General features: G+C 38.0%; 1 protein-coding gene across 2 annotated transcripts; it reads left to right on the plus strand.

The window, feature by feature from the left end:
* The first annotated feature begins 838 nt into the window (after window positions 1–838).
* rab10 (RAB10, member RAS oncogene family) lies at window positions 839–18,778 on the plus strand. 2 transcript variants are annotated; one of them, XM_077220034.1, is made up of 7 exons: window positions 839–1,467; window positions 1,561–1,687; window positions 12,690–12,750; window positions 13,625–13,763; window positions 15,043–15,132; window positions 15,517–15,618; window positions 17,682–18,778. In XM_077220034.1, the coding sequence occupies exons 2-7, from the start codon at window positions 1,561–1,563 to the stop codon at window positions 17,766–17,768; spliced, it is 606 nt and encodes a 201-aa protein (XP_077076149.1). In that variant the 5' UTR covers window positions 839–1,467; the 3' UTR covers window positions 17,769–18,778. The 2 variants fall into 2 exon arrangements, with proteins under 2 accessions (XP_077076149.1, XP_077076148.1); XM_077220033.1 differs by having other exon boundaries at window positions 1,075–1,467; window positions 1,556–1,687.
* The last annotated feature ends 359 nt before the right edge of the window (window positions 18,779–19,137 follow it).

Here is a 19,137-nt window from a genome sequence, read left to right on the forward strand (position 1 = left end):
TATGAAAGGCAGTTACTGTGAATGAAACATTTATGAAACACTTATTTTGTGTTGTGAAAAGGATACTTTGTGATTTTGTGCACAATTGAAAACATGATGATATGTTTGAAAAAAGTGCACTTTTGATGATCTGTTGTGATATTAGCATTAAAAGAGTTTTGAAAATTACTTGTGAAAATAGTCCCAAAGCAAATTAAAATAAAAAACTGTAACATTCTAAACATTAATTGCAATTGTCAGAACTATTTTTGGGCACATCACAACTCTATTATATTTCTGCAAAATGTTGTAACTTACCCAAAACATTTAATTCATGCTTCAAAACAGTGATTGTGTTAGTAATTTAGTGAATACCACCCAAAAAATATGTTTGTCGTCATGTGAGCACATGATGATAAAAATGTTTTATTACATTGGCAGTCCACCCTGGAAATGTTTGCTATATACAAGTTGTATTCATTTATTTAATAGCGTATTTAAGAGGGACTAGACAATCCATGACTGCTCCAGAATTAGAGCTAAATTTCAAATTTCAATTTCAACTTGGATAAAAAGGTCTGCAAAATGAATAAATGTAGCCTAAAACGTAATATATATATATATATATATATATATATATATATATATATATATATATATATATATATATATATACTAAGAAAAGGAGTGCATGATGGTTTTGCACATGTACCATGGAATTGCAATGAAGTACCACGTTTCAGCATTGTCAGCGGATAACTTATATTCATTGCCATTTGGAAATGTTCTAAAAGGGACACGCCCGGACTGACGTCACCGTGTTTGACTGAACATCTGGATTCGTCACGGTGACCCAATCACACTGCGCAGCGATGGTCCGGGACGGAAACTAGATGTCGGGCCCACGGAGTGTCGTTTACGGGCCAGGTTCAGGGCTGCGCCAGCTGCATTCGCCCTCCCCTAAAAGCTACGTCAATGTATCCGGACGCTTTGTGCTCCGTCCAATCAGCGTCCGAGATAGATTTGAAAAACGTCGCGTTCGGCCAATCAGAAACCAAGGCGCTGGCGTAGGGGCGGGAAGAGAGGCGTGACTCTGAACCCTAGGGTGTCGCCGTGGTGGCTCCATTCGAAGGCGACGGCGGTTGGTCGGTCGTCTATGTGTTTGTCCTCTTCTAAACTCCACAAACGGACCCGGTAAGGACTGTCGTTACGGAACCGGCTGTCAAACGAGATCTACGTGGTTCGGCATCGCTGGGATGAAGCGGAATAGCTTTCATTTAAATCAGATCGCTGGTGTAGTTTGAAGAAAGAAAGTCGGGCGGAGGAGCCATTTTGTCCCGACAGTGTGTGAGAGAAAGAAATCCTGAGACATTAAAAACACCAAACACCACGCTTTGATAGGAAACACGCATCTTAAATATATCCTTAGGAATATAAAACGAGTCTACAGAGGAAATCAACGGAAATCAGCTGTGAAGAGACTGTCCGGTGTGTGTTTTCGGATAACAGTCACACACTTTCCATTTAACACACACTTAGTCTCTATTCGCTTCTCATCAGTGTGTGTTTATAATAGCTCAGATGGCGAAGAAGACATATGATCTGCTCTTTAAACTGCTTTTGATTGGTGATTCTGGGGTGGGAAAGACCTGCGTGCTGTTCCGATTCTCTGATGACGCCTTCAACACCACCTTTATCTCCACTATAGGTGAGACACACACACGAATCTACCCGGTCTAAGGGTTTTAGTCATTGTTTTAGGTGAGAAATGCGGTTAGATGTGTGTATACATGGTGACTAGGCCTTGATTCTGGGCTTTAGCATGCTAACCGGCTAACTGATTCATATCAGCTGAGTGAATCACCTCAGTTGATTCAGAATCATGTTGTGGAGTTGTGAAGCTTGGTTGTCTATTAAACGCCGTCCTGTCTGTTTGGATCAATGTTATTGTTATTGTTGAGTTTATTTGGCTAAAGTTCGCGCCACCATGCGAGTTGACTGACAAATAGCAAATTTGATGCCAACGGATTTAAATGAATGGGTTTTCGTTGTTTAATATGTTGCCTAGTTATTTTGTCCAGATGAGATCTATACATCGTGAATTGCTTCGGTTAATGTTAAATGTTCAAGCGGCCTGTTACATGCAGTAACCTCACAAATTCATCACCCAGAAGTGTTAAACCTGTTCACAAACCAGTATAAACATAGTTATTTACTGTGCCACTAGTGTGTTTAACCTGTCAGTTTCTTGAAATTATCAATCATAAGTTATTTTAAATAAAGCATGAACAATTCAGTAATGTGGCGTCATCTGCTGCGCTACTGCGCACGCGCATTTATGCCAATAGAGTTGTTGCCTAACTGTGTTCTCTATGCTAAACCTGTCATTTAATTTCAGTATGACATCATGGGAAAGGTATATTTGAGTTTTGCTAGTCTGTGTGTATGTTTACTGTAGTTTTGGGGTTATGGCCAGGTGTGAGAGTTGGAATCTTTCAACCTTTTCATAAAAAATTACTTTGAAACTGCCATTGTACCACTGTAAATGATTACAATATTGTTATGCCAGGGTTTTTCCAAGGTATTTCTCGAGTGGACTGTTTTTTTTCTAATCCATAGTAATACTGTGGTAAGTTTTGTAAGCATCCTAAAGGGGCCACATTAAATTTGATTTGTTGTATTTGTGTGTAAAGTCGTTTTCTTGCTTTCCTGCTTATTTGACAATTTTTAGCTGTCAAATCCTTCATCTGTCACCTGTCAATCATCATTTGACATTTACATGCAAGATAGACAGCTTGTCTTGATCGATGCAGATGTTTGGACGCCATTGTTGCAATATAACAGACTTCCTATTGTCACTCTTCCTCTGTGTTCAGATGCCTGGAAGGTAAATGCAAAAATGAGAGTTGAAGTTAAAATGAGAAGCAGATCGTAACTGTTAGATCAATGGAACTACATGAGAATGTCATACGGCAGATGCTCTTGAACTCAGTTTACGGACGGCAGGGTCATTTCTCTCGGGGTAACAGGAGATCTCAGTCACACCAGTTCACGGGGCAAATTTAGACACAGCCGGCCCTGTCCGTTTATCTTAAAGAACTGATACTAGACGCTCTCTCTCACTGGCATTTTGTCTGATTTTGAAGAAGAAATATCCTGCAATTGTAGAGGTTTGGCTGAAGAAAAGCTTAGATCTTATAACTGTTAATTATTTTAATTATAATTTTCATATTCCATGTTGTAGTTATTATTATTTTTATTTATTATTATAATTCAGTTATATTTAGCTCACTGTATTTTCTTTATATAATATTTTTGGAGAGTATTTGTTATATATGGTCTTGTTTACACCTGGTAATAAGATGTGTTTTGGTCGATCGGATCACAAGTGGACGACGCTAAATACAGCTGTAAACGGGGTCTAAAAGATTTTGAGCTCGTCCACTTCTGAGCACTTCCAGAGGTATTTGAAAACACATCCGGATTGCTTTTGTGGTGTAAACGCTCATGTGGTCGAATGTGTTCAAACAGCCACAAAAAAAATCTACTCTCCGTCTACTGACCTAATGCGTAACATTATGAGAAGTGAACTAGCCAGACGGGGTTTAAACTTTGTCGACTGAAGACCGAAGTCTGGTTTGAAGATGAAAAACATACCAACCTCAATGTTCTCTCTCCATTCCTGATGTCTAACACACACTCAGCGTTCGGCTGGTCTTGCGGCTGTCAGAGCAGAAATTAAAGCTGATGCTCTCAGTGTTTTTCTGTTTTCTCCGGTTGTGTTCATATGTAAATTTGCTCAAGCTTATTTTGTCCATTAGATCGAAAGATCTGAAAAAGCCCATACATTTACCCGCCCATAGACCCTCCCCTCGAAGAAATCAGGACAGAAGTGGATGAAAGTGGACAAAAGAGACGGATTAAAACACCAGGTGGAAACAGGAATGTGTCTCCCTCGTCTACTTGTGATCCGATCGACCAACGCATCTTAATACCAGGAGTAATAAACAGAGCCTATCATTACAGGCCAACATACTAGAACACTTAACAAACATTATCCAAAACAAAGGTTTGGTTTTGGATAATGTTTGTTAAGTGTTCTAGTATGTTGGCCTGTAATGTATTAGAACAAATTTATGAGATGCATGTTCAAGCTTGTTCCTAAAAAGAAAATAATCAAAATTTAAGAAAAAAAAAGACATACAAAATTGGCTTGGTTTGTGCATATAATACACGTTTTCTGGTTCTTCCAGGCTATTGTGAGTGATTCATTGGCGCTTGTTATAGCCTACCAAATCCAAAGAAAGTCTTTGATCTGAAATGTAGCTCATGACTTGTGCTTCCTCTGAAATTACTTTACATTTTGGTTGACATCACATGGGCCATTCAGTATTGGTTAATGTAAAACCGTTTAATCTGTGAACAATCTGCTTGTTTTTAGTGACGGATAACTCTAATACAGAAGTTGAAAAAAGTTACTGTCTTTGATTGTATTGGACTGATAAAATCCCCTATAAAACCTGGATGTGATCATGATTAGGTTTGAAAACAAATATTGACCTGGTTTCAGGATGGGCAAGGGCGTGTGTGTGACCTTTACAATGGTGTTTTATCTCTTTACTGAGAGTCACGTGACTGCTCACGGTGTGTCAGGTGACCACATCAAACCTGTGGCTTCCTGTTGCCATCAGCTAGTGTGTGTGTGTGTGTGATCAGGTGGCAGTTGTAAACTGTCAGCACGAGGTTGATGTTCTGAAATGCCAGGAAACTGTGGTTGAAGTGATCAGATCAGTGAGAATCCAGATGCACACTTATATGTTTCTTTTGGTTGTTTTTTTAAAAATCCTTATTTACTTTTTCTTGAATGTATGTTTCTGGTATTATTCTCCATGTTATTCCAACTAAATATGTAGTTTTTGCAATCTATTAAAAAAAACAAAGTATAACTTGCTCCACCTCTGCAACTAGGCTATTTTATAGCTGATGTCACCAAGGTCACTTAAAGGGATAGTTCACCCAATAATGAAAATTCTGTCATTAATTACTCGCCCTCGTTGCGTTCCAAACCCGTAAGACTTAAATGAAAATTTCTTTAATGAAATCTGAGAGCTTTCTGTCCCTCCATTGACAGTTACACAACTACCACTTCAAAAAGTTCATAAAGAGATCGTAAAACTAATCCATATTAATGTCTCTGAAGAGACTCGATCACTTTATATGATGTACAGATTGAATTTAGGCTTTTTATTTTTGGGTGAACTGACCCTTTTAAGTTTTGACCAATGACAGATTTGTATCAGAAAAGTAGTCCTTCATTTGACTGCAAACTTTGATTCCTGATGGATAAACTAAAGTCTCACCTTGCATATTTTCCCTTTTTAAATATCCTGTCACCTAATAATAATGTGTTATGAATGTCATTTCATGTTGACTTTAAGTCCATCTCTCTCTTACTTTCTGTTGTAGTTCAGAGCCTTAAAATACTTGCCGGAAACTCCCTGCAGTCCCAAGAGAAAGATCACCTTACATGCCCACACACAAACACAAATCTTAACCATATTTGCACTATTAAACTCATGATTTATTATCGTATAAACTTCTAAATGCATAAAGTGAGCTTTTTCTCACTTTTCCCCTTTCTGACTGGCAGTAGTGCATTATTTTTCTTTGATTGACAGGATCTTGGCTCAGTTGGGCGGAGCTTCAGTCTTGACCCCTGAGGGGCCCCACAGCTGCAGAGGCTCATGGGAAGGGGGCTGATTGGCTGCCTGTCAGGAACCCTTTCATGTCCTTTGTGTTCAGAACTCATATAACCCAAGTTTGCAACCAGCCTCACATTTTGTGCTGTATTAGCCAGTATAAACCAGACTTCTCAAACCGTTTACTCACCCTTACGCTACTTTAAACCTGTGTATTTCTTTTCCTTAGTTGATGTAGGGCAGAATAATATAGTGTTTTTTTTGTCAACTACGTTTACAGTACTTTTTTGTCATTTTTAAAGCTCCCAGTCCTCATTCACTTTCATTGTATGTAATAGAATAGCATCACCGAAACATCTTATCTTGAGTTCCACAGAAGAAAAACATGCAGGTTTTTAAAGATGTGGAGGTGAAGTAAAGGATGGCAGAATTGTTACATTTTGTGAATGGTTCCTTTAAGGCCATATGTAGCGTTAGCGTGGTTCAAACTTTCTGCTCTTAAAGCTCGAAATGCTAGACTGCTGTTTTTGAGTGAGTGTTACCTTGGCATGTTTCCAGAGGTTAAACTATGAGTGTGTGTCCTGTTTTTATATTCTAATGTTCATCAGCTGACTTCTCACTTTTTAATCTCTTTCTAACTCTGTTCTCTGTGGTGGTTTGTGTTTATTGTATGAGAGTGACTCAGTCTTTGGCTGCTCATTTGTGTATCATTTCATAAAGCAGCTCCCACCCATTGTGTGTGTGTGTGTGTGGTGTGAGTTCTGTTAAGCATTACTGCTAAATATGCTGGTCAGACTTTCTGCATGTTAGAACTTGGGGTGTAACGGTACACATATTCGTACTGAGTTTTTGTTGCGGTCTTATGTTTCGGCATGCCTGTATACTGAATGAATGCAGTTATTTTAAACACTATGCGTGGAGATATCAATATACTTTGATGTTGCAAACATATTTGAAGAATACGGAGGAAACCAATTGTGCAGCTGTGGGAAAAATAGCCTACATGATACAAGTTGTTCTAAACATGACACATACTTTATATTAAGCGCTTCAAAGTTACTCATATAAGCATATGAAACGGCATGCCCTCATATCAGATATGAATGGTGCTTGATGCATTTGAGACATGTTTTCCTTAACGCATAACTTGCATCTTACGGGTTTATGCTTGTGTAAATGTTAGAAAGATGTTATTATTTACAAATAGCCTGCTGTTCCAAAAACCAAGTATATCCCGAACCATAATTATTGTGTACCCTCACACTCCTTGTTAGAAGATTAAAACACTCCAAATCCTGTTTAGACTATTTGGTAACAATATGGTTTGTGGCTTTACAATGCAGTTGCTGCTCGGTGTTAGGTTGTTTTGTCATCATTTGAGTGATCGTTTGGATGCTATAATGTATTTAAGTGATTTAGGAGGTTGTTACTGTGCCATTTCTAATGTGTTTTGAGAGGACTCGATTGTTGTATGCCATTGCTGTGGTATTTTGAGTGACTTGGGTTAGAGATGCCCTGGTCGAGAACCCGGCGGTTTTTGCTCCAAACACACCAGGGCCTGAATTTCGTTTTGGAAAATAGGGGGGAAATCCCCCTTTAGGTCATTCTTATGGGGGGGATTTTTTAATTTGAGGGGGGAGTTTTTTTTAAGACCTTTTTGTAAAAAATCGTTTTGCTAAATGTTTGCTCACTCATTGTATTTGTGTTTTTACAATGGGGTCATTTTTTTTAGTTTACACAACAAAAGGAAGCTTGATTTCAATCTTTGAATTAAATTGAACAAAGTAGCACAAATAAATACATGAAATAAAGAGAAAAGTTTAGGTCTAACACTAGTATTCAGAAATGTTAGAAACGGAAAAAAGTAATCAAATGTAAAATAACACAGAATAGTCTTTTAGTCCTGTATAATTTGAATACATAGGCTATTAATCCTGATTCCTTACAAGTAATGCTATCTTTTGTTGTTTTATATACAATAATGACAGACACATTTTAGGCTACTCTCACTTTAAGAGCTAGTGCACGGATCCACGTTCACATGTTGCGTGTAAAGCGCAGTCCGTGCCACTTTCTCCTCTTTTAAAAAGGGGTCCCTGTTGCTAAGCAATCATGAGCCACGTTCTCCATGAAGACGAAGACGTTTCAGCAAAGGATGAACGCGCAAAACACGTAACGTGAACGGCCCATACTGTTTTCATTATAGTGTCACATGCATATTCTTTTTGTACTATTTTTTTAAGACATAACCTATTGTGTTTGAGAGGATACTCCCCAAGACTGGAATTTAGACAATGTTGTGTGCTTTTGACCGTTAAAGCGCTATAATTCAAGAAAAATAACTCAGTTTTGTTACTCACGAGCTGTTTGTTATGCGGGTTAAAATCGCTTGAATGTTTAAATAGGTATTTTTATTTATTTTTTAAACATAAATAATGTTTAAAAAATGCTTAAAAAGACGCACGAATTATAAACAATAGTGACGATGCAATGGCCCGATTGTGCAAGTGACATTTCCATAAAATGTCCCGACTCCTGAAACGCGAGAGTCTAGAGTCGCCGCCTGCAGCTGCAGCGCGATTGGCTCGCCTTGTGTAACCTATTTTAAGAGACAGAGAAGACGCGGCATTGAGAGAATCACTCACGCTGTTTGTGGAATTGCGTCTCGCAGAAAGTTTTAAAATGACTGATTTGATCTTATAATCTGTTAGGTTAAATTTACTCATAGGCCTACATGCTAGATTGAATGAATGTTTGCGGGAATTTCCGCATTTTCAAACGTATTATAAACCTGCGGGAATGATTAAAATGATGCGCAATACCCGCAATCCCGCTCCGAAATTCGAGAGACAGAGAATCTACCACGCCTACCATGTATAATTCTACAGAGAATTATAGCGCCTACCATGCCAGTGACGTAGTCGAATGTTGAAATCCAACATGGCGGCGCCCGTGTAACAATAACAAAATTTTCAACGTACCATTTTATCCCTTTTAACAAATTCTGCCATTTTAATAATTGTACCAATGAGAATAAATAAAATACATCTGTTATAACACATTTTTTCAAATTTCAGTTCAGTTCATCTTTAAGTATAACCTACAAGCTTTTTTTATTGATTTCCTTCCTTGTTTAAAACCCTGATTGAGTGATTTGATTACATGAGACAGGTTTCATTTCGAAATGCCTTCCGGTGTTCATCCATGTTTATTTCATGCTGTAACTAGTAGTCAAGAGGAGATGAGATGATCGGTTCAACTTCACATGCGCTTGAACTGAGCCGCTACAGCTATCTGCCATATCAATGAATCTCTTTAATATTTATTGTTTGAAATTCACAATAAAATTGAAAGATTTTTTAAAGTTGAGACTTTGCTTCATATTAACCCTTTCGCACGTACGATCACACCATTAGAACGGTCAGTGCATCACGTGATCAACTGCTAAATTCAAACGTGCTTTCGCGCGTTGGCTGGCGCTGACCCAGAGACGCACGCACTCAGTGCTGTCATATATCAGAACTATTGAGTGTTTTCAACCACATAATGTTTATTTTAGGTTTCAGACATTTAAATACACATAAGTGCTAGCAAAACAATGATTTTGAGTTTTTAAAATACACACTGATGTCTATGGAAGCGGCAATAATAATCCTTTCCATTATAAGACGACACTTTTGTTCATATCAGATACACATTGTGTAAGTAGCTTTACATTTTTCCCTATTCATCTCCCAGTTCACCGGCCACTTACTTTCATGTATTTCGTGAGAATTGGAGGAATTGACGTGTTGTAAATCCAACAGATCCGTTTCTCTGAACTGTGAAACAAACTAACATGGCGCCGCCCATCAGGCATACAGCTCAACTAACGCGATCGTAATAAAGGTGTTTAAACAACAAAACACATCCACTTGCACATATATGACAATCGGAATATGTGTGTTTCATGCTATAGCTAATAAATTTGTGTAGATTTTTAATAAAAAAGGAAAAATTACATAAAAGCAGATCATCATTCATTCAGCGGTGTGTTGTGGTTGCGCTGTGTCACGTGACAAGCAATGACGCGTCACCATGGAAACATTAAAGTGACAAGTTCTAAATAACGTTCGCCTTGAAAAACTCACGCTGGGGGGTCAGTTAGAATATTTTAAACTTACGTGTGAAAGGGTTAACAGTAACAAAGCAAAAAGCTTTTTGCGATTATTGGATGGCAGGCGTGCTACAAATATTTAGTTACGTTTTGTTCACGCTACGCATCAAAAGAAAACGGCACCGACTAAAAGACTTTAGATTTAAGAAACCATATTCCTGATTAAAATCGGGAAGTAAATATTGTCTATTCAGAGTTAGTGTCTACTCAGCGGACACGTTTAACTGTTGTAGATTATTCACAGTGTGCACGAAATAGATGCTGAACACAGTCAAAACATGCTATCGGAGAAACGCTAATTAAATGTCTGTTTCGATCACAGATAAAAACCTCCAAAACCATTTCAGCCCAGAACCGAAAATGGCTGTTTCGGCCGATAATTTCCAATGGTTACCAGTATTTTTTTAATGCCAGTTTGGCCTGTAATAGAGCAAATGAACAACAAATAAATTTGCTCAAACAAAGAAAAAGAAAAAACGGCAACCGGTGCGTCCCCTAATTTAGGATTTTACTATGTAGATGCTATGGTTTTTTAATTGGATTAGTTAATTAGTATGCCATTTCTAAAGTGTTTTGAGTGGATTAGGTTGTTGCTATGCAGTTGCTGAGGAGGGTTGTTACTATGCGGTTGCTAAAGTGTTTTGAGTGATTTAGATTGTTACTATGACATTACTAAGGCATTGGTACTAATTGTTCCACTCACACACTAATTGTTTTAGGTGATTTTAGGTCGTTGCTATGTGGTTGCTAAGCTTTTTTTGCACATTGCTTATGGTTGCCCAGGGTATTGTGGGAGTTGCTTACTAATCCAAGTTGCTTACTAATCCAAGTTTCTCTGCAAACATCAGTTTTTGTGTGTGTGGCAAGGACAAACAAAAGTAGCTACCAGCAATCTGTTCAGGTCAATTTCCAGTGTGAATTTTGTCTGAATGCTTTTACTGTGCAACTGGGCCATTAAACTCTCTCAGCAGTTTCACAGATGAACCTTTCCATTCTGTCTGTCTGCCTGCCCGTGTTAGTCCGTGCTAGTCTCAACAACACACGCTCCTAGTGTTCTCTCTGAACGGTAGAGATCTCTCTACTCTAAATCATCGACATGAACAAACACTGCGATGCTACTTTGAGCTGCTTAAACCTCATGGTATATATCTTTACTTTTAAATTTAGGAACATGGTAGAAATGCCCAATCGATATTGCTATAGATAGTGTAGCGTGTTCTTGATGCTTTTCTGTCACACTGAGTGCTCTTGTTTCTCATTTGAAAAAGCTTCTCCCACGCTAAAGCCCTTAGAGGCAAAATTTCACAAGTCTTGATTTTTGATGATTTTACAACAAATGAATGTATGCCATTGCCTACACATCCCACACTTTTACACCAAATGACGAAAATTCAGTATTGGAGCCATTTAGGACAAAACATCATCTATGCATTAGGGCTGCCCCCTGACTAGATTATCGAGTCAAATATTAGTCGCTTATTTAAGCCATATTAGTCGACTAATTCAACATTTATATTAATTTAATTACTTAAATATAAACCTGGGGGAATACTAAACCATAAAGAGCCCTATAAGCCTAATATATAGCCAATTCCGCACTCGAGCGCACTCATAATAAAGCTTGCCGCAAAGCACCGGCAAAAGTAATGATTATGAATGTGTTTGAAAAAAATCGCAAGGAGACATTTTATTTATTTATTAATAAATCACTGTTTTCTGAGTCTGTATCGGCTGAAAAGATGAAGTTGACTATGCTGACCTGCCATCTCCTCATTATAGTGAACGCGAGAGAAATGCACGTTTTATAAGGATTACATAATCGATGTGTATTTGTTTATTATAAGGGCTCCAGACTAACATTTGAGAGTAGTAAAACCGGTGCCACTAAGTTCTTCAGATGGTGGCGCAAGCACCTGTTTTGGTAGCGCTAGTGGGATTTTTAAACACAAAATTACTATTGTTTTGCAATAATAAGTACAGTTACTTATAATATTACTTGTGTGTTTGTTGGAAATTTGACAGTTAAGCATTGAGTTTGAATCGAGATGCAGATAAAATGTACTTTTATTAAAAAAAAAAGGAATGTGCAAAAACCTAGGGAAACCTCCTTATAGAGAAAATTAAAAAAGTATGAAATTTGCACTTAAAATTTGCACAAAAATGCAAAAAACTTTAAAAAGCACTCCTGGCTGTGTTTTCCGTCAACTGGCACCCCGCAGTGTCGAAATACTATTGGGTAAATTAAATTGGCAGCGGGCGGGATCATGTAGATCAAAACAAAAACAAACATACCGACACGGAACACACATTTCAAAGTTGAGAACAAGTATGTGAACTTAGTATGTTTGAAGAGATTTAGGAAACATGCTATGGTATTTTTGTGCTTTAGTACAGTCAAAAACATTACATCAACAGCTTTAATGTAGTCATTGTTATAGATAAGGCAAACTTTCTAACTGTTATTTGGAGTATTTTTACTAAACCAGTTAATGTGCTAAAGTTTGCAGTGATTATAGCAAATAACTTTCTACTTGGAAAAAGTAGCGCCACCATTGGGATATGTGAAGAAGCTCTTGAACTTCAGCCTCAACATTCTGGTCAAAATGCCTCCTAGAACATGCTGGTGGTGGTTCAGGAGGAGAGCAAATCCCCCACAATCCCCTGCAAACTCACATTCAGATCTGACTGTATTCTAATATGAAAAGCCTAGGTGGATCCAATCAATTTCCAATGAATAAAAATCAGTCCTGTCATATTATATCTTGTTTTACTCAAGGTTACAGAAATAAAATGGGTTGTGAATGCATTTTCTGTGGTGTCTTTCTTAAATTCCTCTTTCTGTTCTGTCTCTTTAGGAATCGATTTTAAGATCAAAACAGTTGAATTGCAAGGAAAGAAGATAAAGCTACAGATATGGTAAGTTCTTAGTGTGTGTTGTTTGCATGGTTTCATATTCATAACACACATTATAGTTTAATGTGTTAAAACAGCCCCACATGGAATTAAAAAAGCCCCACATCATCACATTCCCTTCACCATACCTAGAGATTGGCATGGGGTACTTTCCATAAGATCATCTCTCAATGCAAATCAAACCAGCTATTAGGCTAACTGAAATAAAACCATAACAATCTCTAGGTATGGTGAAGGGTGTGTGATGATGTGGGGCTGTTTTAATTCCAAAGGCCAAGGGAACTTTATCAGGATGCAATAACAGGCCTTTAAAAATCGAAATCTGCCAGCCTCTATGGGAATTTAACATAGGGGTGTACTGACTTGTACTGACACCCTGTATTTTAATGAAGAAATTTATTAATTTACGATACATTATTCATTTCGGTGGCTTGCGACCTGGAATGTGTTACCATTCCTTTATGACAACAGTAAAAGAAAAAAAAAATGTTGGGCTTCCTGGTAAAATGGCTAGGTAGTGCAGCGATGTAGGCGTCACCATGACGCAGTTTACTGCAGATATAAAAGGTAAAAGCACCTAAATAATTCCATTGTTGCTAAATGTTTTGTCCCTGAGCCACACAAACAAATCGATACACTTAAATTCTCAACAATTACTTGATCATCGATTAATCGTTAGCATCCCTAGTCTGTTCCTATGCCCAATCCCAGCACTGTGTTTTCCATTTTGAATAAATTCTGTGAAATAGCCTTGAAAGACAAGAACATTAGACGAGCGTTTGACAAGCAGTATATCGGACGGCAACAGAATTGTGTGTTTTATGATCCTTTGGATGCCTGGGCTGGACTGACGACGTGTTTGATTGTGTTTGTGCAGGGATACAGCAGGACAGGAACGGTTTCACACCATCACTACCTCTTACTACAGAGGGGCCATGGGAATCATGCTTGTATATGACATCACCAACGCCAAGAGCTTCGAAAACATCAGCAAATGGCTCAGAAACATTGACGAGGTCAGTCTCCACACAACATTACTGCAACCCTCTGACAACATCAGAAAAGACAGTCATTCAGGAAGTGATGTTTCAATAGGATTGTGTGTTTGAATGGAAAATGTTGCGATGTTGCATTGAGAAATTTACTTGAGACCCAGATTTTAAGTTTGACATAAAATAGTCAACAAAAGTGTGCTTATAATGAAGAAACCGTATTAGCAATGGGAACTTCAAAAGCTTAATGCAGTGTTATTTTAGTATCATTGATATATTACCATATATATATTAGAGTTTTTGGTAATATTTTTAGATTTTATTTTGATATTTGAGTATTTTAATTTTAGTTAACATATCATTTAGCCAGGGTTATTAAGTTATTAACATGACATGGCCTTAATAGGAAAATGTTGGCCAATAATTGACTGCACCGAACACATTCTGGTTGAGTGATCTCACACTGAATGGAGTTTTCTTTTACCTTGAATAGTTTTGTTTTTGATTTTTTGAGACATGGATTTATGCCCAAATTTGGTTGGAAACACATCTTTTGACCAAGTGCGTTCTTCTAGCTTTTAAAAGTTAATAAGTCATTTTATTTTACTAGTCTGACTATGCATGATCATATGGTTAGTTGCTATTTATTATGATTATAAATAGAACAGACCTGCGACCCAGTTTTGAGTTGAGAACCGCTGGTGTAGGACTTTTGAAGTTCCAGTCCTGTAAAAACACCAACTTAAAGAGATGTAGCCGTGTAGTGAAACTGCTGACTTTTTGAATTTCAGTGTGATGATTCATGCAGAATTTCCCAACAATCAGCAATTTTAAGAGAATTCATATAAAGAGACTCCTTTAGGGATGTGGTTGTGTTTGGTGGCGTGTTGTTCATATCAATCCAAGATGAGATCCAAGACTGATCCAAGATGGCGCCGCAGATGGCTGCCTCGGTGTGGAGCTCTCCAGCTATTGTGTTGTTTTTGTTCGTTTGTCGTGTGTTTAGTCTCATATATTTATATTTTTATTCTTTATTCTTATAATTTGTAGTATTATGTTTCATGTTTCTTGTTGTATTTGTATATGTCCACTGGAAGCCTCAGCACCAAAACAAATTCCTTGTGTGTGCAAGCTCTTTCTGATTCTGATTCTGATCAATAAGTCACTCGCACCACTGTTACAAAACTAAGTACCTCAGTAAGACTTCTGAAGCCACTTTAATTTGGACTGTCAGTCTAAATGTAACTATTTGTAAGGATAGTATAAGAATGCATCGTCTCAAATGTGTGTATGTTTGTTGTAGCATGCTAACGAGGATGTGGAGAGGATGCTGCTAGGCAACAAGTGTGACATGGAGGACAAACGTATCGTACCAAAAGCCAAGGGGGAACAGGTGAGAGACTATGGATGGGTCAGGATGGTCAATTGTCTGATTAACACATGCATAACAATTACTGAAATTAAATTGATATTAATTGTTACATAATATTAGAAATGAATACGAAAATAAAAAATTATTTGCACTTGTTAAAAAATAAATCTGCAACTTCTTGATCCTGTAATTAATTAGAGCGTAAATTAAATTGGCAGCTCAGGCGCTGGCGTTCTCCGTGCTTCCAAAATAAAAGTCCCATACACTGTCAAAATAAAAGTCCCATTCATTAGCCAAACAGAAAAACTTTGTCAGCCGATGCAAATTGATTTAAAAAAATGGCAAATATAAGCCTTGGCAATATATCAGTCGACCACTTTTAACTGTTCTTGTGCTGATCCTTAGATCGCCAGAGAACACGGAATACGCTTCTTCGAGACAAGTGCAAAAGCCAACATCAACATCGAGAAGGCGTTCCTCACGTTAGCAGAAGACATTCTCAGAAAGGTGAGTTCTGGAATCGCTGACTGATATCACCATCAGTATGATGGAGCTTAATGCATTTAAAGGGTTAGTTCACCCCAAAAATGAACTCTCAAGTTATTCTAAGTGTATATGACACAATCTGAGTTATATTAATGTAATTGTGGCTATTCCCAGCTTTATTATGGGAGTGAATGTTTTTGAAGCCCTACAAAAGGGCATCCATCCATCATAAGTAATCCATACGGCTCCAGTGGGTTAATAAAGGCCTTCTGAAGCGAAGCGAAGTGTTTTTCTAAGAAAAATATCCATATTTAAAACTTCATAAACAATTCATCACTGGCTTCCAGTAACGGTTGTACGCGAGTCTAGTTCCAGTGACCTCTGACCCGACGCATGACGTAGGACTTTGGCGTGGCGTAATCTTAGGTGAGAGTAAACACCTCTCGTGTTTCAAGCTCCTCTGATAATTCTCGTTTTAGACTTCTAATTCGTGAGCTGTGTTTTGTTTTGCTCTCTCCTCTGTGCTTCTGCGTTCATCACTACGTCGGGTCAGAGGTCACTCTTCAGCCGGAACTCGACTCGTGAACGGCCGTTACCGGAAGCCAATAATTATAGTTTATAATGTTATAAATATGGATATTTTTCTTACAAAAATGCATTGCTTCACTTTTAGAAGCCCTTTATTAACCCACTGGAGTCGTATGGATTATTTTTTATGACGGATGGATGAGCTTTTTTCGGCTTCAAAATCTCATTTACCATTCCCTCCCATTATAAAGCTGGGAAGAGCCAGGATATTTTTTAATATAGCTCCGACTGTGTTCGGCTGAAATAAGAAAGTCCTATATACCTAGGATGGGTTGAGATTGAGTAAATGATGGTATAATTTCAGTTTTGGGTGAACTATCCCTTTAAGCAAAAACATTGCAATGCTAAAGAGCATCGATGTTGTTTCATTTGACTCATAAATTCACAGTTACAGCAGCTGACCTCTCTCGTGTATTCAGCTGGTGTTTACTCTTCTAGATACTATTTATTTTAGAGCAGAAATGAGTCTGTATGTTCAGAATCATAATTCAACAAGATGAGCCACATCACCTCACTGAGTAAATTGCATTGTGATTCCCTGAATCCAAATTGAATCACTAAAGATGCCCTCCCCAGTTTTGTTTCTGTTGATTTGAGACACTGATGAATTTGTGTATGTCTTTGACGACAGCCAGCTCTTAGTTAGTGGAATTGTGCGTTTCCCTGTCAACATTATCAACACAGCAATAAATACAAGCTCTCTAAGTTGTTTATGTTCATCATTTTGTAATGTTATGTGCTTTGAGGCGTTTTTTGGAGGAGGGGGGATTGTATGCTTTCAATGTTGTCAGGTTAACGTTAGCATTTCCCAGATCACCTACTGCACTTTAACTTTTTTGGATCTTTCTTTTGACTTGGCCATTTTACTAACATGCTGTCAAACGTGACACTCAACAAACCTAGCCCGTTCTGATATTTCATGTGTTCTTGCTCAAGCACACCTGATGCAACTAATGAAGCCCTTGATTAGTTGCATCAGGTGTGCTTGAGACAACACCTGTTTTCCAGATTTGTGCTGTTGTGAGAGATTCTATTCAGGAGGTTGAATAATTTTGAGACCGCAGAAGTCATTAAAAGTTGCATTTTCAGTTGAATTTGGGGAAACGACTTGAAACATTTGTTGTGTTGAGCTATTTCAATGACTTTTGTTTGATTTGTTCAGTGCGAACAGCTGAAAGTCTGTAAATTTAGCCAATAAACCTGATTTGCAATGGGGGTTGAATAATTTTGATTACAACTGTATACCATTAATAGGTTGATTCCAATGAAAAGTATAAACATTGTGGCACCATCAAAACATGCCTCTGTTTGTTTGAACATCCTGATCAGCCGGACTGCAACACTGACTCTACCAGTGGTGTGAGTTTGGTGCTGGAAACCAACCAAACAAAGCCAAAATGATCAAAACAAACTTGAGTTGGCACCAAAGCTCAAAGTGTGATGTTTACATGAGCAAAATCTTTTTTTAAATCTGTTTCGTGTTTTTTTTTTTGCAGACGCCCGTAAAAGAGCCCAACAGTGAAAACGTGGACATCAGCACTGGAGGCGGAGTCACAGGATGGAAGACCAAGTGCTGCAGTTGAACAGACACAGTTACTCGCACACTTTACACAAACACACACAATCTGTTCTTCTATATCCATCTCTCTCTCTCTCTCTCTCTCTCTCTCTCTGTCACTTATCCCTCATTTCTGTCTAACACTCTTCCGTTCTGTCCTTCTTATGGGATTCTCTGTAAAACACATCTCTAACGTTTCTCACACACACATGACTGCTTGCTGACATTTTATTTCTGAAAAAAGTAAAGAGTCATTTCATGTTTCTTCGTACTTATTTTAAAGATTAAAGAAATAAAGAATGAAATGAATTTAAACGAAAAACAAACTCGCATTCACCACTACATAAAGAGCGTCAGTGGACCTGGAGACGCTGTCCGTCGGCACGGAGGAGCTGCGTAGTGTTCAGTATGACATCCTAGATGAAGACTTTTGTCCAGTGTTTTGGGGTTAGTGTTGTGTGTTAGTGTGAGAGATCTTCTCTAGATGTTTTTTTTGTTTGTTTGTTTTTTGATTTGATTTATTTCGTCCGGTGCCTTAATGTAGAGCCTTAGAGCTCATTTCCCAAACCCCCCCCCAAACACATTTAAACACCATTTTTCTGTAACACACACACACACACACACACACACACACACTGGTCCTCTCCTCTCTGCTTGACCTGCTAACTCAACCCCACACAACACGCGCCCGAGTGAAACCATCTGGATTCAACCATTTTGCTCAGAAGAGAATGGCATTATATATATTTTTTTGTTTTTAAATTTAGTTTGCTCTTTATTTTTCTGAATGACTTTATGAATCTCCAGATTGTATTTTTGTTTTGTTTTGTTGTTTTTCCCCCCCTCACTCAGTTACTCATTCTCTCCTGCATGCTGGTTTCTTTGGGTTTTTTGGGGGTCTTTTGTAAGTTTTGCCATGTTTGTAATTAACAGGAAGTATCTCTTCTAGTCCAGATACGTGTCAGGGAGGGGAGCGTTCTCTTTGGAAATTCAAACGATTTTGCAGATCCATTAAAAACAAGCTTGTTTAAGTTACATGTTGGTCCCATTTATTCAAGCATGGAGGGTTTGTAATGGCGAGTGTGTGTGTTTTAGTTACTGTGAGATGCATAAGCACCTGAAAGACCACTGATCAATATGGTTTGTGAAGTTTAAAACATATTTCAAAACATTGGTTCTTGAAGCATCGTACATTGGGTCAGAGGTCACCCTCAACTCTCTCGTGAACGTGCCTAACGGCTGTTGCCGGAAGCCAGTGAGTATAGTTTATGAAGCTTTAAATATGGATATTTTTCCTATAAAAATGCATCGCTTCACTTCAGAAGGCTTTTATTAACCCACTGGAGTCGTATGGATTACTTTTATGATGGATGGATGAGCTTTTTTGGGCTTCA

Source organism: Siphateles boraxobius, unplaced genomic scaffold, assembly GCF_051911475.1.
Source record: "Siphateles boraxobius isolate OS27281-9 unplaced genomic scaffold, OSU_SipBor_1 8, whole genome shotgun sequence".
NCBI lineage: Eukaryota > Metazoa > Chordata > Actinopteri > Cypriniformes > Leuciscidae > Siphateles > Siphateles boraxobius.

Coding starts and splice junctions, on each gene's coding strand:
- rab10 (XM_077220034.1), top strand. CDS start 1,561: ATGGCGAAGAAGACATATGATCTGCTCTTTAAACTGCTTTTGATTGGT. Junction 1,688..12,689: donor CACCTTTATCTCCACTATAG/GTGAGACACACA, acceptor CTGTCTCTTTAG/GAATCGATTTTAAGATCAAA. Junction 12,751..13,624: donor AAGATAAAGCTACAGATATG/GTAAGTTCTTAG, acceptor GTGTTTGTGCAG/GGATACAGCAGGACAGGAAC.